Consider the following 22,229-nt stretch of genomic DNA (forward strand, 5'->3'; position numbering starts at 1 on the left):
GGTGGCATGTCCCCTCCAGCGTCTGCAGTGATTCGGACTTTGTATCGGTTTGTTGTGGTGAAGAAGGAGCTAAACTGAAGGGAGAAGCTCTCAATTTACCAGTCGATCTATGTTCCTACCCTCACCTATGGTCACAAGCTGTGGGTCGTTATCGAAAGAACAAGAGCCCGCATACAAGCGGCTGAAATGAGTTTCCTCCGCAGGGTGTCCGGGCTCTCCCTTAGAGATAGGGTGAGAAGCTCGGTCATCCGGGAGGGGCTCAGAGTAGAGCCGCTGGTCCTCCAGATTGAGAGGAGCCAGATGAGGTGGCCAGGGCATCTGATTAGGACACCTCCCTTGGGAAGGTATTCCGGGGACGTCCCACCGGGAGGAGACCCCGGGGACGACCCAGGACACGTTGGAGAGACTATGTCTCCCGGCTGGCCTCGGAACACCTCGAGACACCCCCGGAAGAGCTGGATGAAGTGGCTGGGGAGAGGGAAGTCTGGGCATCCCGGCTAAACCTACTGCCCCGCAACCCGACCTCGGATAAGCGGAAGAAAATGGAAGGATGGCTTATTCCCTAACATGAAGAATAATCGTGACTAATAATCATGATAACTATTTTGATCAAAATAATCCCGATTATTATTTTGGCCATAATCGTGCAGCCCTATGATCAGCTTTTTTGCTTACATTCGCTTGGAACGCTTTGAGATCGCAACTGGTACAATCAGAGTGGGATAAATCAGATTTCCCACTTTTCTGGAATGTAGCATTAAAACGACTAGTTTCCCACAGAGAAACAGACAAAATAAGTGGATTTTATATGCACAATGTTTTACATGTAACAAGAAAGGAGCCCACTGGAAGGCAATTAGGAAGTCAACAGCACTGAACATTTCCAAAAGTTCTGTTACAAAAGTAGTGATTTATCCACAAATAGGAAACTTTTGCCTGAGGTACGAGCATGCAAGACCCAAATATTTTGCCGTGGTCACCTTGTCTCACCTAGACAACTTCACATAAGACCATGAAAAAGTGGCTGGGGTACATTGTTACCGTGGGTTACTTTTTGACGACAGACCAGTAGAGACTCATTTTATGACGGTTAATTTTTGAACATTTAAAATGTGAATGTATTACGGCTTGTCTTTATGTACATATGGTTTGAAAAAAGGGAAAGTTTGTCAAGAGGAAGCATTTATTTTCACAACTGCAGAAAAAAAAAAATCCATTATTTCTGTGGAAGTTACTATACGTTGTTGCACAGGAACAAAAATGTTTCAGAGCTTGTTCGGTATCAAGAGAAAAAGTAAATTGCTGAGGGTTGGAGGGGTAGAACGTTTTTTGAACAATTTGATTGTTATTATAATTTGATTAAAATCAATCTGATGTTTTAAGGCCATATTGGGCAGCCCTCGTTGAAATTTAAGAACAAACAGAGGCAGCAATACTATTCTCCCTAATGACTTAGTGCTGAACGCAGAGGGGTGTGCCAGGTAATGTACGTACAGTCTCGGAGTGTGGGGAGTACAGCATGTTCCTCAGTGTGCGGTTGGCGGGTCTCAGCAGGGACCACACCGAGCAGGTCCTCTCTTGAACGTGTCGATCTTCCCTCTCTTTGCCACTGTTACACAGGAAGGTGCCGAACAGACAGGAGTATGCATGTTGCACCAGCTTCACCTGCAAAAACACAAATAATGATATAAACACGTTGAGACTTGCAAGCACACACCAGGAATGATAAAGAGCAGGGGCCAAAGAAGTGTGCTTCTAAGACGCCGTGGCAAAAAATCAGAGATATCTACCAAAACCTTTCACATACAATATATAAATATGCTTTGAATAGCCACAACTAGCTTTCATTAAACAGGAATCAGCAATTATTTTTGTATTTGATGCACTCTTTTATTTTTTATTTTTTAAATCTGTGATGTCTTGCAATTGTGTTGAGTGTAGGGTTGGGCATAGTTTGAATTTGAGCGATTCCGGTTTCAAACGATTCTCGAATCAGATTCTTTCAGGGGGCTGGGTCAAAAAATGTTATGGTTTAAATAAAGGGTGTCCAAATTATGGACATCCATTTTCGCAGCAGCCAGCAGCATAGACAATAATTAACATTTGACTCCTGGGTTCTATATAACCAGTATCACTATCAAACCAATGAACTAAAACGCAATGTGTGTGGAACCAACAAAGTTGACTTAATATTCATTAATTAATGCTTCAGCTAAAAGTTAAATATAGCATTGTTAAAATAGTTATTTGCGACTGTTTTATCATGTCAAATGGTTTATATGTGCAAGTTTTAACGACTTCCTGTTTTAACCATGTAGCCTTTTATTTTGAAGGATACGCACTGGAACTCAGCATTTTGGCACGAAAAGTAACTTCACTTTTGAAAATGAAACCTAAACGGCAAGAAAAGGTTACATTGGCTTGAAGACTAAAATAAATGCTAAAAACCATCAGTGCAAGAGTGCAACCCACCGTTTTAACTTGTTAGCTGCCTCAATGTTGGCATAGACGTATTTTATCGTTTCACTCACCCAATTTGACTTGACGGAAGCTCCGCGCGGTGTAGGCTGAGGATCGCAGCAGGAGGGAGCGCGTCAGACTTCTACATTTTGTGAAAACCTCCTTTGCACAATGTAATTTTGTTTCAAGTGTTGCACTGAGTCGACTGGCCATTTTACCAAAGTTAAGACACACTTTTGTTCGCGACCGCTGTTGGGAACAAGCATGACTTTGTGCGCGTTTTTTTTCCGTTGGTTTTTGCCACTTTCTTCTTCGGGGTCGGCGTATTGCACGCATTGAAAATGGGAACCGAAATTTTAAAAGTTGAACGATTCCAGGAGAACCGCAACGTTAGTCCCGGTTCCAATCGGTTCTCGATGCCCAATCCTAGTTGAGTGGAATGCAACAATACTGTAAAACAGATTATAGTTATTACCTTACATTGACATGTCTCGCATACATTTTAATTTACTAAAATGTACAGAAAAAAAGATTAATGATCCCCAATACGTAAATCCGTGTTTTGTTTCTAAATACATTCAATATGTTTGAAGATATACTATATTGCCTAAAGAAGCTCCAACTCTTGTGGGAAGGCTTTCGACAAGGTGTAGAGGAGTGAGCTCATGGGAAAATTTGCCCATTCTTCCTGGAGCGTATTTGTGAGGCCACACACAGATGTATGAGAAAGCTTGGCTCACTGTCCACTCGAAATCAACACAAAGGTTGAAGGCAGGATTCTGTGCAGGCCAGACAAGTTCATCCATACCAAATTCTCTCATCCATGGTTTTATGAACCTTGCTTTGTGCACTGGTGCACAGACATCTTGGAACAGGAACAGGTAATCCCCAAATTGTTTGACTGTCCAAAATCTCTTGGTATGCTGAAGCTTGATTTCACATGCTTAGCGATTTATTTATTTTTTTACCCATTCCTTCATTGTCTGACTTGTTAACAAGACTCTTTGCGGCAATGTGTCAAATCTATGACTTTTTTTTGTATGTTTTGGTCTTTAACAATAAAAAAAAGCTGCTGTAAACTTATAGTTATTTAATTTATTTGGGGTCTTCAAACAATTGCTAAAATCGTCCAGCCCTTTTGCAAAGCTACTGCAATTTATTTCTCCATCTTTTGGACTAAGATTTCTGAAGGCTTGTTGGTAGTAGTACTTCAACCTTTTTGTCAGCCAATCATGTAATAGTCTTAAACTATGCAGGTTAAAGTCAACCTACACTGGGAATGAATTAATTCAATCTAAATAAAATTCCCCCATCTATCTTGTCACTGGAATAGTTTAGTTTAACATAGAACGCACCAGGAAGGCCTCATTAAACTCAAAGGAGCAAGGAAACTGCCTCTGGAGCTGGTGAACACAGTCTAGCCATTGCAGGAAGACGGGACAGCGCTCATTCACATCCTCAGAGTTTTCTCCATGGCCACATCGGTCAGCAAACTTGTGTCCAAAGTCCAACCAGTCCGTCTCGACCAAAACTTGGAAGCCCTACACAAAGATATAAAGCGCAGATAAAACATAATGAAACTTCCTACACACACTTTGCTCATGCTGTAATTTGAAAACAAAAATGCTGTATGATATTAGTCTTAGTCTCAAATTACCCTGGGAAAAATGTAGGCCTCTCTACATAGTAAACATAGCATTTCCAGTTATACCTCTATGGTGCGATAATACGGGTCAAGCAGCAGCTTAGACAGAGCAACAATTTGAGGTGTCCGGTCCCAGCCGTCAGAGCAATGCACCAAAACGGGCCTTTGGTCCCTGTCCACTGCATTGACCACAAGCAGGGCTGCCTTCAGCAGCAGAGACAGGTGCTGCAACCACTTGGTGCTTTCCAGTGCAGACAGCCAGCTGCAGGTAAACAGAAAAGACCAAAGGCATTTTACGACACGGCAAAATAATAATAATAAAAATAACAACAACATATATATTTATAGCCCCCTTCAGAGACTCAAGGACTCCCAAAATATATCACAAATTCGGGCAAATTAATATTAATAAAAATAATTTAAAAAAAATTAATACTTACTGAACTGCTAATAATTAATAAGGAAGCCTTCTTTTTTAGCTGTTTGAGGCCACATACAGTACCAAATAACACAGCTTTGGAATACTGTACCAAATGTTTCACAAAGATGCTAATTTGAAAGATCTGACCTGCCACAATTACATTAACGCCTTCAAGACATTACATACACTATATTCCCAAAAGTATTCGCACACCTGCCTTGACTCACATAGGAATTTAAGTGAAATACCATTCCTAATCCATAGGGTTCAATATGATTCAATATGTCGTCGGTCCACCCTTTATATAATAAAGCTGATTCTGACCTCTTCGCACTATGCACCTCAGCATCGGGTGACCCCGCTTCGTCAGTATGCGTGGCCTATCACTTATGAGTGAGTTGCTGTCGTTTCCAAACGCTTCTCAGTTCTTATAATAAAACTAACAGTCGACTGTGGACTATTTAGAAGCGAGGAAATTTCACGACTAGACTTGTTGCACAGGTGGGATCCTATCACAGTTCCACAGTGGAATTCACTGAGGCTCCTGAGAGCGACCCATTCTTTCACAAATGTTTGTAAAAAGAGTCTGCATGCCTAGGTGCTTGATTTTATACACCTGTGGCCATGCAAGTGATTGGAACACCTGATTCTGTTTATTTGGATGGGTGAGCGAATACTTTTGGCAATGTAGCGTATTTAGCTAGACTTTAAACACGGGTTAATTTCTACTGGCCTTATCACATGGGCGAGATTACACATTAACCATGAGTGTTACATTGTAGAGCAGCAGTTTCTGACCCAGAGACACACTTATGACAGGAGGCCAGCAGTATAAATTGTTAAAATAAAAAAGTAAAATGATTGATTTTATCCAATAATTTTGAACCTTTAATTATTTTCAAAACACATTCAATATCTTAGTGTGATTAAAATACTCAATGGAGCATTATTTCACTGAATCCAAGCAGGCAGCACGGAATGGAGACAGAGACAGATGTATGGCCAAGGCTGAAGCACAACTGAGATTTCCAATTAAAGTCAAATGGGTTTAAAGGTTTTAGGCTGCAGGGTGACAAATATGTATAAAGAAAAACACTTACTTTGCTGGATCCGGCATCTGGGTACAGAGAAAACGTAGGGACTGGAAACTCTTGCGTATGGAGTGGATGTTTGCCATGCCCATGAACACCACCTCACAGTTTGGATAGTACTCTATAACACAGTGGATATAACAATTGCACAATTAGGAAAACTAAAAATGTAAATCAGATTCAAAATGAGCTACTAAATCCACAGAACACACAAAAAAGACAAGACCTACCAGGACATTCACAGCCACCACCCTTTGCCCTGTTGGCTACAGCGGCTGCATAGGACCTCGCATCCAGAATCAGTAACTTGTGAGGCTGGATGGCCAATGTCTCCACCTCTGAGCTGTTGGTCATTGAGGACTCTGATACAGTCATAAACACATCAGAGTGAATAAATGAGAAGACCATCAATGGTTCATGCAATTTAGTAACTCCAAAAGCCTTTTTTTTTTTTTTTTTTTACATTCAGTACATTTACATGACTTTCGAGAAAAGGGGGTTCTTCTGACTGAAACTGTGAATGCAATATGATCAAACATGACTTTTCCAAACGCAAGTTACGCAATTACAAGGTGGTATCTTGACGAGCGCGTAAAAGAGTAGAGCATCCGTTGGCATAATTTCTCATTCTACAAAATTCTGAACTCAAACATCAATATCATCATGTCAGCATACAATGTTACAGCGAGAGGTGCAAGTATAATCTATTATTCAAACTAATATTCAAGCAAAGTGGTGGATCATGAGATGGACGTGTAGCTTGATTTCAAAACAGATTTGCAGCCGAAGTCATAAGACAACACCAATGGGAAAATGTTAAATGTGCATTACTAAGATTGACTTATATTTGTCAAATTCTTAAAACGTGAAATATAATAACTGACAAATATTACATTCATTATATACAATGGTTTCATTATGTACAATGGTTTGAATTTGTCCTTCCATCTAAATCCAAACTTTTTTTACTGTTTTATTTATAACATAGGAAAAAATTAGTGTGACCTGGTTTAAGTTTGACATCTATGCGGTTTTTTGATTGAATGCAAAAGATGATAAATGGCGTAAGGCCCGCACAATGACCGGATCAGATTTTTGTGTTTGTGATGTAAAAAATGAATAATTATTCAAGTTCTTGTCAATTTTGTGGCTGCTACACACCCACCCATCTCTAAAAAATTGGCTGAATGACAAGCTGGCTGCATCATGTGCAAAGCTTTGCATCACCTGCCAAACTCAGATGAGTTGAAGAGTAAAATGGCTTCTATTTATTTTGGGAGAAACTCCTAAGCATTTCGGAACCAGAATTGTGCTATGTTCGGGTCCATTTCGTGGAGGATTGGTTCGTAAAAGGACGTTTCACACACTACTGGAAGTGTATTTCCGGGTTTGGAGCGAGCGAGCCAGCTGGGTGGACGCCGCCAGGCCATGTAAATACTGTATATGAAAGCATACAAGTATTGTGTTTTCCAATATTAAACTACTGCATATTTAAAACATTGAATGTTACTGAGGATAGTGAAGCTTGTAATCACTGTTGCCAGAATGTGCACCAGAGATGAACGCCGCACGGCGGTTACACATTGAAGTCGTTGAATGGGACCAGCCTTTCAAAATATCCTCCTCTGCTTTATTTCATATCCATGTCCCCTCCTCTGTGGGGTTGTGAGTAGTGGGCGAACAATCCAACGCTTTCTGAACTCTGCTTCACCATAGGGCTGAGTGATATGATATATATATATTTTTTTTTCATATCACGGTATAAATTGAATCCCTTCACGGTAACAGCGAGGTAATTGCAATATAAGCTTCAGTGTAAAAATTATCATGGAAGCATTTATGAATGGATGGTAATTTTTGTTAATATAATAATCGTAATGTTGTGTTATTGGAGGTTCAAAGAGACTTGGCAAGATCGATTCCAAGTGCTTTTACTGCATACCAAAGTCACCTGAATCTCGTCGAACGCTTTGAATCGTAGCAGTTAAACTTAACAAATGAAACCTACTGACGACGACCCCGCTGACTTTTGACACTTTATATATGGTAAGGCAAATAACTTCATGATTTTGTTTTGCAATTTATTATGATATTAGATATCCATCCATTTTCTCTACAGCATATCCTCACTAGGGTGGCGGGCATGCTGGAGCCTATCCCAGCTGACTGGGTGATTGTCGTACACTCTGTACTGGTCGCCAGCCAATCGCAGGGCACACATAGACAAACAACCATTCACACTCACATTCACACCAATGGGAAATTAGAGTCTTCAATCACACATGCAAACACCAAAGGCATGAAGACAGTAAGGGGGGGATTCAAAAAAAATAAAAGGACATTGTAGGGGGGTTCTGGGGGGATCCCCGCAGAGAATTCTTTTGAATTTAACATAAATTAAGCAATTTGGAAGACTGAAGAGAACAATAAGGCAAAGTAAACAATTTCTTCACAGAGAAAAACATTTGTTTACACTGCTCAAGTACATGTTGATGGACAAATTTAAGATTGAAGTTAAATTTGCCTCATTTCTTTGCTTTTTTGTTCTAGCCTCAAATTTGAGCCAGGCCCATCTCCACCTGCACCTGATGCCTGCTTCAAAGCTGAGCCACATGAATAGCATCCTCTTCTTTAAACACGGTCATTCTTACGAATTGACTAAAATCATTGTCTGTTTCACTATTAACAGTCAAAAACCTCATCGGATCTATACGATTCGCATAAATGGCCCATTTTGTGTTCTAAACGGCGAATTTCGCCGAAAGTATGTATGTGTACAGTAAAGTGAACGAGAGGCTGAAATTTTTTTTCTGGACTCCCACCGGTTCCTGTGGGTCCCGCAGGATGGGAGTGAGTTTCACTATCAATCGCAAGATTGGGCAGGAGCGGGCTTGAGTTGAACGAAAAAGTATGTGATCCCTTTGGAATTTCTTAAATTTCTGCATAAATTGGTCATAAAATGTAGTCTGAACATTTAAAACTAAAGAATAATCTGTTTAAACTAACACCACAAAAAATTTTTTTCATTTTCATATTTTTATTGGAAATAACATGTAAATACCCACGACCCTAGTGAGGATAAGCGGTGTGGAAAATGGATGGATGGAACGTGAATATTCACAGTACAGGGGGGAAAAAGTAAGTGAACCATTAGCTTTGTTAACAGGTTGAAGACCCTCCTTTGGCAGCAATAATCTCAACCAAACAGTACCTGTGGTCACTAGTGCTTAAATTAGAAACAGCGTCCAATGCTGAAGTTGAAGTCGTAGTCTCGCGCACGAATAGTTGATAAATAAGCAATAATTGCTAAATAAAAGTAATAATTAAGCAATAATTGTTAAATAAAAGTATCGAGCGGCATTTAGATAATTGTAGTGGAGTAAAAGCACCATTACTTCTTGGCAGCAGAAGCGGCGAAAGTGTTTTTTCTGGTCTTGTCAACTCCTGTGACTTAACCGGTGACAGCCACCCACCCCCACCCCCAAGTAAAAACTGGGGGGTGGGGGGCTATTTTGAGTTCAAAACAGCGAATTTGGCCGAAAGGCGACTGATTTGCATGTATGTTCAATCATCTTACCATGCATGTTTTTGGGATATCGGTTAAGTCCAAATCTGTACCTTCGTATACCTTATACCGATTATACCATTTATACCACACACCCCTACCTCACGATGATAAAGACATGCAATGATCCAAATGCAAGGGCATGTTTAAGAGTGAAGCTGTTTTCCATAGAGAAGTTGAGCGAGCCAATCAGAGCAAAGCCTATTTATACGTTTCATATTATTGAGAAATCCATCCGTCTCAACTGCCAGGTGAAAAAGACCAACTAGAATAGCTTGAAAAAGGGCATTCTGGGCATTTTCAACCCAAATTATCTTGCCAACCTGATTTCTAAGAGATTATTGAAAAACATTGATTGTTCTGTTTCAAATTAAACCATATTTATATGATGACACTTTTGATTAAGAACATTTGACACTAAAATGTGCCTTTTGTGGCTAGTCTAGAGAGCAGTTTTCAGAGGCGGATTGAGTGAGCGCTCACCAAAATCAGTATCAGGCAGTTCAGAGCCATTAATGTAAGTACCATTGGACAGGTGTTTGTGAGAACTGCTGTCCACTGCACAGGCCTTGGCAATGGACTGAACCAGGTGCTCGTCATCAGCATTTCTCCAGCCCCACCAGCTGACCTCTGGCTGTCCGCAACGGGCGATCACAGCCCCTGTGCTCAGGTGCCTGTATGTATGAATAAAGTAGTATATAGTACAGAAGTACTATATAGTATGTAGTATATAGTATACAAAAAAGAAGCTAGACCACATAGTTGATGCTGTGTTACTTTAGCTACTCTAATTATTAGTTAAACATGCTACACGTCTTGGTGGTGGTGAAACGTGAAACGTCTACTTTATATTTTAAAGGGCACTGGTCTACATGGATACTTAGAGACTGCTTATTTCCCACCAAGTAGCTCAATAGGCACACAAGAGGAAGCTATACTGTGAAGTCTCATTTACAGAGAACCAAACCAACTGACCTATATACCACTGAAGGAAACCTCTTCCAGGAACGGAACGCCGCCACATTTTCCAGCTCCTTGTCAGTGATCCAGGCTGGTACGAGCAGCTGCTGGGGATAGCTGGGGCAAAGCCTGGTAACACCGAGGGGCACAGAGAGAAGTTTGTAACGGGAGGCATAAAAGACGGCATCGGACCTGACTGACTGTATTAGTGAAGGCTCAACATAAGTCTCTGTCGACAGACATTTAATCCTGGGCTGGGCCTTTTTGTGCCCCAGGCTCTGTACCAGTAAAGAACCAAACAACCACCACAAAACGGCTCTCACACACTGATCTGCACTGTATGCCAATGGCAGCAAAGGATGGAATCAGTAAGGCACATACAGTATATCAACAGCAAAAAGGTATCTATAACACAAGCTGCCTTCACCTAAACTTGCTGTTGATGTCAGATATCCTCCAAGCATTTTGAGTGTCAAAGCCCATCCTCTCCACCTCATTCTTGAACCAAGAGGTCACATGTTCACCTAAAGACCAGAGAAACCCGATATGAGCAGAGTGCGTAGACTACTGCTGTTATTTGAGGGATGGAGTTAGAGTCTGGGTTACCTGGTCTGCAAAGCTCTCCATGCTGCTCCTTTTCACCAGCGTACACATCCATGCACCAGGCATGGAAGGCGAAGGAGAAGAGATCCTCCAAGCGAGAGGGGGGCCGCACTACTGCGTTAAGACGCTTCAGCCATTCCTGACATTGCTCAAATGTGGAGAACTGACACCTGGGGATTAAAGCACAGTAAAAAGCAAACTTTTCAGTCGGTTTCTTTATGGTAGCTGCACAACAGAGTGTTTGCTTCTCTGGTGTTGTTCAAAATAACTTCATAAAAAAGATATGACGACGAGTCAGTAAGCTGTTAACAAGACAGACTGTCTTTGATGTTGATATTACCTCTAAAATGGTTACTATTTTGGCAGATATAACTCTAAAAAGTGACCTATTCTTTTGGGAAGGAAGTGCTACTGTTCACACTGGCCTTGGGTTACATGGGTGTGTCGTCTCTGGTCTTACCTGACAACTTTACAGTCCTTACAGGTGACATGTAGCTGGAACATATCACGACACTCCACACTCTCAATGAGCTGCAGAGGCACCTGTAGAACCACATGCAGTCAAAACAAGTACACCTGGAAGACTACAACTTATACAGAATGAACACTGGCAAAACTCAGGAGAGAAAAACACTTTCATGCAAACAGTGAGCTGCAAAGTAATTCACCCACTTGCATTAGAGAAACTAATAGATTAGTTGTCACTTTACATTTGCATTAATGTTTCATGAAACATTTCTCAAAGCGGTTACTACACATTATCTATTTAAATATGGAAGCAATCAAATAATATAACCTGACAGCCCTGTATCTTGAGTTCAGTTTTTGCCTTGAGTTTTATACAGAATTATAATAGATTAGAATACAGAAATACTGAATTGTTTCACTGAATGTGGTACATGCTTTGAATAGTGTGGAAATTGCCAGCCTACCTTGAAATAAGCTAAGCTAATTAACTAAAGTACTTTTGGGCTCAGGCTGCTGTTTGCATGCAGTCTGGAGTCATGCATGATCTACGGGCAGTCAAGTCATCAGTTGGCCAAGTTTCTGAGACTACACTATGATGACAGGCCTTTCTATCTTATGGAGGCTTTGTTGACGTAAATGCATTGTTCGAGACTTGCATGGTTAGTCTTCCCACACATTAATTGTCTCCTTTAATTTAACTCTTGAAGTTAAACATTGTCAACAAGAAAGTCTTTTAGGTAGCCACCATATTTCATAAAAGGTCATCAAAACTGACACAACCACCCACGCCGTGCATCTCTGTTTGATACTTACTGACACCTCACAACAACAACTCTGATCCAAGACAGAAAAAAAAAAATAATGTAAGCAGTGCTCGATTGGTCTGGTCAGTCACTATTCACCATCTACAAAGGGCTGTAATCACGCCACATTCCGGATGTCCTAGCATCATGAAACCACAAGTTCAAATTCCAGCTCTCTAATCTAAATCGCTAATCTGGACGTCATCAAGATTCCGCGGCTGCTTGCACTCTTCTAGCACTTCCCACCACGCATGTGGGAGACATGCACATGCTTTGTCAACCCGTCCAAATCTGTGCGAGAACATTGGCTATCTTGATGTGAGCAAAGAGAGGCAGTGAGAGCTGAATACCTAAGGATCATTACAGCCCAAATAACCCTGGCAACACAAAACAGCTACTGGTAAAAATCTAACCCGTCAGTTTAGCAAATCCATAGGGATGGCAATAAAAAATAATTTTGTTTTGGCTTTGAAGGCAAGCTGTCAGTTATAGTCATTCATTTCTCTCTCTCTCTCTCTCTCTCTATGTACATTTTGATGTACAAAGACATGCAAACACAAAGGCATGAAAAAGGTGACCAAAAAAAAAAAAAAAGACATTGTAGGGTGGGTCTGGGGGGGGCTTTCCCCGGCCCCCCCGCAGAGAATTATTTTTATTTTAACATAAATTAAGCAATCTGGAAGACTCTGAAGAGTATAATAAGGCAAAAGAAACATTTTCTTCTCGCAGAAAAACATTTATTTACACCGCTCAAGTACATGTTGATGTAAAAATTTAAGATTAAAATTATTATTTTTTTTGCTTTTTTGTTCTGGCCTCCAACTTGAGCCAGGCACATCTCCAACTGCACCTGATGCCTGCTTCAAGCTGTGCCACATGAATAGCATCCTCCTCTTTCCTCCTCCTCTCATTCTGGAAAAGAATTGACTAAAATCAGTCTGTTTTACATTATTTTTCACTATTAACAACTTCAAAGGCTAATCCCAAATGCATCCTCCAGGAAAACATTAAATACAGTATTTTTCAGTTTTTATTGGCCATTTCTGAATTTGAAGTTAATTCATTCTGTGTTGTGACAATCCCTATCATCGCTCTGTCGCTTATTACATTTAACATTAACATCCATAAACTAATTAGATAATTGTAGGCGCATTTCCTAATTAATACAAGATGTACTCGCGGATCAGCTCGTTGCCGATGTTATGTGTGCTTCGCGGTTCCGCTGGGACCACAACTAGGGCCACGACCCGCAGCACCTCAACGCGAAAACACAAAAGACCAGTGCAACAAATACGATACTGGCTGATCTGATGAGCAAAACTGTTGCTTAGACGTAAGAGTAGCAATAGAGGATGTCCGCTCCAGAGGTGGGTAGAGTAGCCAAATATTGTACTCAAGTAATAGTACTGTTACTTGACAATAATGTGACTCAAGTATAAAGTAGTCATCCAAAACAAATATTTGAATAAAAAGTACACAGTGAAATAATTACTCAAGTAATGAGTCAATAGCACAAACAATACAAAATAAAATTAAAACAATTGCAAGTTACTACATGTTTTTTTTCCTCAAGGTATATAAGTGAGCTGAAATATCCATGTTTGGGCAGACAAATACTATAATACATAAAAGCTGTTGTTTTTGTTTGTCTAAATGTAAACAAGAGCAGCGCGCCGTTGCCTTCATGGTAATGACAACCTTCCCAAAATGGTGTTAATACCTATGCCCGGGAAGCCCAATAGAAGATGTCGTGTGAGGTCAAGTGACTTTCTTGTGTCGTTTGATTGGTGAACTAGCGCTTGAATTCGATTGGGGCAAACCGCGCCCAATTTGGAAGTTGAAGTTGCAGTCTCACGCACAAAATAGTTGCTAAATAAGCAAGAATTGATAAATAAAAGTAGCGAGCGACATTTAGATCATTGTAACGAGTAAAAGTACCGTTACTTCTTAACAGAAGAAGCGGCGGAAGTGTTTTTCCTGGTCTCGTCAATTCCTGTGACTTTTCCAAAGCAGGTCCCGAGCACAGGACAACGACAGCGACAGGAAAAACTCATCGGATCTATACGATTCGCATAAATGGCCTATTTTGAGTTCTAAACGGAGAATTTCGCCGAAAGTATGTATGTGTACAGTAAAGTGAACAAGAGGCTTCCTTTTGCAAAAAAAAAACAAAAAACATTTGAATGATTCCAAAGACTTGTGGGAGAATACAGTGTTCCCTCGCCACTTCGCGCTTCACGTTTTGCGGCTTCAGTGCTTCGCGGGATTTTCCAAAATATTCATCCCAAAAAAATATTTATCATAAAATAAAAATGAAATAAATACAGCCATATCGGCAGCCATATTGCGGAAAGACGATGCGCGAGAGAGAAGGTTTCCCTGCATGCCCTGCAAGAGATGAGTTGACTCAGTGACTTTGTACATGCCTGTACTGTACTGTACTGTACATGCCACGGGCACTCATACAAGGCGCGTGATTGGTTTTCACTGGTCGTGGCAGGGCCTGGTCCCTGTCCTTCATTAGAAATGGTTAAGCAATAGCTTCACATATTGATTACATTGTTTATTCATTCATTAATTCATTTCCCATACCGCTTATCCTCACTAAGGTCACGGGTGTGCTGGAGCCTATAGCAACTATGTTCGGGTGAGAGTCGGGGAATACACCATTGAGCTCATCGCGAAGCCAATCGCAGGGCACATATAAACAACAATTCACACTCACATTCACACCTACGGGCAATTTAGAGTCTTCAATTAACCTACCATACATATTTTTGGGATGTGGGAGGAAACCGAAGTACCGGGGAAACCCTACGCAGGCACAAGGACAACATGCAAACTCCACACAGGCGAGGCCGGATTTGAACCCGGGTCCTCAGAACTGTGAGGCCGATGTGCTAACCAGTCATTCACTGTGTCCGCCGATTACATAGTTTAATAACCAAAAAATATTTGCCAACAGATTAATTCATACAGTTCGGCAGATATGTTTAAGATAATTCACTAAAAATGCTTTTAAGATTAGAGTGAATGTATCTCACAATATTGAACAGGAGCTGTATAGTAGAACAGTATAGTAGTTGTAGCAAGATTGTGTAAGTGGGTTACTCTCTCACGTGTGTGTTAAACAAATAACTGTCACCACATCTGAACGCTGATGTGATAATGCAACAACAGAACCAATACTTCAGTAATTCAGCACCAGTTTTCATGATACCTTCGGTTGTCTTTAATTGGGAACAAGCTTTCATGATATTGAGAGAGACAGAGAGAAAAGTGAAACGAAAAAATTTGATGTCATTGCACAACTTACCTCCTGTGACAACTTGGTGGGACGGCAGTAGCGTTATCTAAATGTTGCATGTTTGTTTATCTCGTATGTTCACTTGCTTCACACTACACAAGCGTTGCGGCTATTGATAAAGTGTGTGTTAAATGTGCTGTCAAAGAAGTGAACTGAAAGCTTCTGCCAGTCGAGTCACAGAAGCATGAAAGGGAATTCAATGGCGAAATACATCTTTGCAGTGGCAAAAGAGGATGCGTTGTAGAAAGTTCACATGATTTGGTAAAGTTAAGCTTCGCTTATAACTTAAATTAGAGAGAGCAAGCATGAGTGTGAGCATCCCCCCTCTGGCAAGACTTCAGTCATGGACATAGCTAGTTCAGAGACTACAGTAAGGGTACAATTTGAGGTGCTGCTGCTTCTCGGGCAGATCAACTCTGTACGGCTTGTCACAATGTCCCCACAATGCCTATGTCCATTCACTAAATGCTAGTATGCCAGTTCTGTATTTAGACACTGCCTAATGTGAACCCAGGAAAAGTGTCTTTCCCCCAGGTGTAGTACATGTTTGCTTATCAACCTGTCTTATAAACTCCATGACTTTTCTGGAGGTACTTACGTTGACGACAGACTGTTTGAACTTGATGTGTAGGCGGTAGTTGGACATTGCAATGATGGCATCCTCTGCCCTCCCCACATACTCCGTAAACTCCCCGTGCAGCTCAGGAAAGGGCACCTAGCAACAGCAGGAGATTTAACATTTCAAAGAATGCAGATCATAATGCACACGCACTTAACATGAAGATAATTAGAAAGGCCTTTTATATTAATATTTTATTTTAATAACTTCATCAAGCCTGTCACCCACAGACATCCCCAAACATACATTCTTTTGTGATCCTTTCCAGGCGTTCACCACAGCCTCTTTCGGTAGCGGTTTGTATAGCCCCCAGTTAGCAGGTAAAATGCATGCTTAGGGCATTCAAAATAGTTGTATTGACTATGGCCCGTGTTTGTGTAATGGCTGATTGATTTTCCAGTCTTCTCCCAGGTTCACAATTTATTGAATTGTACAAAACTCTCGTTTCAGGGTAACTATGTTTTAAATGTTGAAAGTCGTCTTTTTTCTTTTTTCTCTCTCTCGCTCGCATCTCGAGTATTATCAATTACATTTTAGTTAAAAGACACCCACTGCAATGTGATTGGCTGCCTGCTGCAACATGACTGACTGCTTCTTCCAGATAGACACACGCTATTATACACAGCACTGTCACGTACACGCGCCACATTTATGTGTGTCAAAGTCAGGCCAGTATGCCATTGTGTCTGGCCCCTAGCCACCATGTACATATATCGAGACTGGCCCGGCTGCTTCTTAATCATTGTAAATGATCTGAACTGCTGGTGACGAGCTAGCTAGCCTGCACCTACCTTGTAAAGTCCGGTGAGCCGGTAAACTCCTCCCGTTGCAAGTCATCCACAGATTTTCTTTTCACACATATAGAGGAAATTTGTAGAAGGACATCTAATTTCTTATACATAAACTGTAGAGGCAGAATACTGGTAAGCACATCTGCCTCTCCCCGTGCCAGTGTGGGTTTTCTCCGGGCACTCCGGTTTCCTCCCACATCCCAAAAACATGCATGGTAGGTTGATTGGGGACTCTAAATTGCCCTTAGGTGTGAATATGTGCGCGAATGGTTGTTTGTTTCTATGTGCCCTGCGGGTGGCTGGCGACCAGTTCAACGTGTACCCCGCCTCTCGCCCGAAGATTGCTGGGATAGGCTCAAGCATGCCCGCGACCCTAGTGAGGATAAGCGGAACGGAAGATGAATGAATGTCTGCCACTGCTTGTTGCAGACAAACTTCTTGTTCACAGTAAAATATTTCTCAAGTCCCTGCCTATGTTTAATTCATACCAAACTATGGAATGCCAAAGTCACGCTCTTCCAAAAAGGGTGCGACCCAAAGATGTTCTGGTACGACCAACTGAAAAAGTTGTTTGCTTCAGTGCTACTAGTGTAAAAGTTATTGTAGATCCCCGTTAAGACACCCTAATTTGCATACCATGCATCACCTGCTATTGGATACATTTGAGATGTGACTGAAACTCAAAGGTTTGCATGTGATTAGGAAAAAAGTGAATCTATGAATCTATTAGGGAAGACGTTTCACAGTATTAGATAAGCAGTGAGGGCCAAGGATTCCTCACCTGCATGTTTTCCTCCTCCAGAACAGGGGATTTCTTGGGGAATATTTGGTTGGCCTGGATACAGTCTGAGCTCTTCTGCCCCTCCTCCTCCTGCATACAAAAAGACCTGTTACGCTTACGGAACCGCAATAAACGGAACGACCACAAACTTCTTCCGATATTTCTTGGGTTTCAATATTTCAATATGGCTTTTGAATGGCTTCCCACAGAACACTTGGCAGACACACTGACAAAATACATTCAGAGCTGGTTTTCATAAACTGTTGGGGGTCAAAATGCTTACTCAAGACTACTTTGGCCATAGCTGTTATTTGGAAGAGACTACTGATAAAATGCTTATGATTTACAAATCAGTGCTTATGATTTACAAATCAGAATTTCAATTAGAAATGCAGCTAAGCAGTGATTCTCAACTGTTAGGTCGGGACTCGGGACCCAAAAGTGGGTTGCGGACAGCTAATAAAAAGTTTAATGTATTCCTACTTTGATTTTTACGCTACAGTACAGATGCGTCCCAAGTTCCCACATGGAACATATTTGTTGAGCGACAGGAAGTGTAGCTTCCTCGCACTTTAACCACTAGTTTAAACTGGTAAACGAATGCCGTGCAACTCTGGCTAGCGGACATGACGACGACCAATATGCTTTTGGAAGTAGATCAACTCATTTGAAACGGCTTTTCAAAATCTAATATATTATACATGTGTTGTCAGAGCAATAAATGTTCTTTATTGATCGTAACATCTATAAAAGTGGGTTGCGACTTTTCCACAAAAGGACAACGCAGGTGACACACGGACAACAGTTGAGAACCACTGGTCTATACCTTGTGCACAGGGCAAAAGACCAAGCTTTAAAACTTAAAAATAAATACATAAAGTGATACATTTGAGTCTAAAACGTTCTAAACCATATTTATGTTAGGTCAAATCAGAGTATGGAAATGTTTCATCGACGGAATGCTTCCCCAAAAGCTTATGCACATAAATTGAACATCTGCAGTCACTCAGTGGTCTTACATAAAATGACCATTTTCAAATAAGTTGGCCATGAATGTACAGATGAAGAAGAGAAGCTTTCTCTTCCTCAAGGAGAAAAAAATAAAGTATCCTTCTGCTAATAGACTCTGTAATGCCATGTTAATCCAGAACATTGAGAAAAAAAAAAAAGATGAAGGTTGTCAGAAAAGGCAGACAGATAATGGACAGTTTTCCGGACTCCGTTTGCTGTCTCAGCATAAACTTCCGCCACATTTGATCCAAACTGCAACTAGTGGAAGGAGCGTGCAACTGCAGAGAAAACAGGAGCCTGAGAAGCCACCCAAACACTTTAATCATACACACGTGTTCTTGTGGCCATGATGTGATGCAACAGGATAACAAATAACTGCAATAATAAACTGAAAGTTGCCCTGCTTCGATGACAGCTTGAGGGAAACCTTTGACACAGTAGTTGCTGACATAACTGTCTACTTCCTGGTAAAAAGCTGATAGATATACAGTGGGTACGCAAAGTATTCAGGCCACTTAAATTTTTCACTCTCTTATATTGCAGCCATTTGCTAAAATCATATAGGTTCATTATTTCCCCTCAATGTACACACAGCACCCCATATTGACAGAAAAAAAACTATTTTTTATTTATTTGCAGAATTGTTAAAAAAGAAAAACTGAAGTATCACACAGCCATAAGTATTCAGACCCTTTGCTCAGTAGGTTAGTAGAAACACCCTTTTGAGCTAATACAGCCATGAGTCTTTTTGGTAATGATGTAACAAGTTTTTCACACCTGGATTTGGGGATCCTCTGCAATTCCTCCTTGCAGATCCTCTCCAGTTCTGTCAAGTTGGAAGGTGAACGTTGGTGGACAGCCATTTTCAGGTTTCTCCAGAGATGCTCAATTGGGTTGAAGTCATGGAGTTGTTCTGAAGCCACTCCTTCGTTATTTTAGCTATGTCCTTTGGGTTATTGTCTTGTTGGAAGGTGAACCTTCGGCCCAGTCTGAAGTCCTGAGCACTCTGGAGAAGGTTTTCATCCAGGATATCCCTTTACTTAGCAACATTCAGCTTTCCTTCGATTGCAACCAGTTGTCCTGTCCCTGAAGCTGAAAAAACACCCCCACAACATAATTCTTGCCACCACCATGCTTTTCTGTTGGGACTGTATTGGACAGGTGATGAGCAGTGCCTGGTTTTCTCCACACACATATATACCAGAGTTAAATATGAGTGTCACAGCAAAGGGTCTGAGTACTTATAGCTGTGTGGTATTTCAGTTTTTCTTTTTTAAGAAATCTGCAAAAATTTCAACAATCCGTTTTTTCTGTCAATATGGGATGCTGTGTGTACATTAATGAGGAATAAAATGAACAAATGATTTTAGCATATGGCTGCAATTTAACAAAGAGTGACAAATGTAAGGGGGTCTGAATACGTTCCGTACCCACAGTATGAAATCAATAGAGTATTCAATTCTGCAGACTGCACGCGGGAGCTACTACAAAGCAGAGAAGAGAAAATAGTGTACCATAGCCCCTGTGAAGGAGTGTGGGTCACCCAACTAGAAGGAAGCCTGGCCTGGAGCAGCCTGCGTAAAGCAAAGACATTGTCATTAAGCACTATGGAACGAACAAACAAGAACTCAGACAGTATCTTTGTACAAATCCTCAGTGGAGGATTTGTCTTGTATCATCTTGTATCTTATTGTGATGCATGTTAATAGGAAGAGTGTAAATTGACTTTTACCACAGGGATAATAGAACATATGCAGAAATTATTTTGTGAATGGTTGTTTGTGTCTACATTGGGTTCGGAAAGTATTCAGACCCCCATTAAATATTTCACTCTTTGTTATAATCATTAAGTTTGATCATTTAAGTTTGTTTTCCCCCTCATTAATGTACACACAGCACCCCATATTGACAGAAAGAATTGTTGAATTTATAAAAACAGATTTATAAAAACAGAAAAAAACTGAAATATCACACAGCCATAAGCATTCAGACCCTTTTTAATGGGCTGAAATATGTACCACCAGGAATTGAATTGGAATTTACGAACTGAATTTGAAACACATAATTTGAATTGACTGAAGTCCAATAAACTTGAAAGTGAATGTAAGAATTTTTTATCTGCATTGAAAATTCACATTATATATTTTCACATTCAGTTTGATCCTTTCAGATTCAGTTAAACTAATTGAGTTTCAAATTAATTGTGACAGGCATCCGGGAACTGTAAGGAATAGCAATTGATTGGCGACACCCAGATCTCGTCTTCGGCCGGTCAGCGCGTTCTTTTTTTTTTTATCACGTCACATAGGGATTCTCCGGGAAGTCAAATCTTCTAACCGGCGACAGTATTTTAACCTTTATACCACCATTCCTTAACCTTTGTGGAATTAATCATACGGTCAGAAAGAGATAACACGGCGCTTCCTTTCGAACGTAGGAAATGACATATCACACCGACGAGACAAAGTTGTCTTTCCGGTTCTTTTCTAACGTAATGTCATCCAGGCAATGAACTCCATGCCTTGGGCTTTACTGACACCTAGGTGTAGAAACAGCACACAGCACCTCTTGAAGAAGAAGAATCATCTTTTATTGTCATGAACATGCAAGTACACAAAATTTGTTCTCTGCATTTAACCCATCACAGTGAACACATACACGTTAGTGGAACACTCTGGAGCAGGGGTCCTTGGTCCAGTCAGGGTCTTGAACCTAGGTCCCCCACCGTGGCAGGCAATGATCTTAACCATTGGGCCACGGCTGCTCTTGATACAGACATCACTGTTTCAAATGAGTTTAGGGGTTTACATAAATGAATTGGAGTCCAGCCGTTGCGTATGCATTAGTTGTCCATTTTTTGGGGACATTTTGGGACTTTGATGTATCCCATCAATGACAAAACAGTCAAAAGTCAAAGGTCAGAGAGCTGAAATTTGGCCTCACAGTTTTGAACAAGTTAAACTTACAAAAAAAAACATGGCACATTTTCAAAGTTATTAGAAATAGGAGATAAACATTGATGATACACTATTATTCCATTCTATGCCACTATTAATTCCAATTATAAATCACATATTTCCATTTACTGTAAGCCTGATGTGTTATAATGCTTTTCCTATAAATGCTGAATGAATCCAAGCATTGGGGTGTGTTTGGTGTGTATTTCCACCCCTAAACCACCAAATTGAACCAGAGACCAAAGCATTATTTTTTTGCAAATCCAAGCTGCTTATCTCCTGCTAATGTCCAAAAGAAAATGGACAAGGGATGTATAAGGGCTGGACTCCAATTCATTCATGTAAACTCCTCACGCCACTACTTCATTATTTTAGCTGTGTGCTTCGGGTCATTGTCTTGTTGGAAGGTTAACCTTTGGCCCAGTCTGAGGTCCTGAGCACTCTCGAGAAGGTTTTTGTCCAGGATATCCCTGTACTTGGCCGCATTCATCTTTCCTTTGATTGCAACCAGTCGTCCAGTCCCTGCAGCTGAAAAACACCCCCACAGCATGATGCTGCCACCACCATGCTTCACTGTTGGGACTGTATTGGACAGGTGATGAGCAGTGCCTGGTTTTCTCCACACATACCGCTTGGAATTAAGGCCAAAAAGTTCTATCTTGGTCTCATCAGACCAGAGAATCTTATTTCTCACCATATTTGAGTCCTTCAAGTGTTTTTTTTTTTTTTTTTTTTTTTTAAAAGCAA

General features: G+C 40.8%; 1 protein-coding gene across 1 annotated transcript in view; it reads right to left on the minus strand.

Annotated features, from left to right (window-relative positions):
- mtmr3 (myotubularin related protein 3) overlaps positions 1 to 19,364 on the minus strand; it is a 44,550-nt gene extending 25,186 nt beyond the window's left edge. The window contains 13 exon segments of the mRNA XM_061672881.1: positions 1,495 to 1,665; positions 3,816 to 4,001; positions 4,172 to 4,367; positions 5,627 to 5,738; positions 5,848 to 5,979; positions 9,666 to 9,856; positions 10,158 to 10,271; positions 10,570 to 10,666; positions 10,749 to 10,915; positions 11,206 to 11,288; positions 15,922 to 16,038; positions 17,515 to 17,604; positions 19,303 to 19,364. Coding sequence (XP_061528865.1) covers positions 1,495 to 1,665; positions 3,816 to 4,001; positions 4,172 to 4,367; positions 5,627 to 5,738; positions 5,848 to 5,979; positions 9,666 to 9,856; positions 10,158 to 10,271; positions 10,570 to 10,666; positions 10,749 to 10,915; positions 11,206 to 11,288; positions 15,922 to 16,038; positions 17,515 to 17,520 — 1,572 coding nt within the window. The 5' untranslated portion in view covers positions 17,521 to 17,604; positions 19,303 to 19,364.
- Between the last annotated feature and the right edge of the window lie 2,865 nt (positions 19,365 to 22,229).

The sequence above is a fragment of the Phycodurus eques genome, chromosome 3 (genome assembly GCF_024500275.1).
Source record: "Phycodurus eques isolate BA_2022a chromosome 3, UOR_Pequ_1.1, whole genome shotgun sequence".
NCBI lineage: Eukaryota > Metazoa > Chordata > Actinopteri > Syngnathiformes > Syngnathidae > Phycodurus > Phycodurus eques.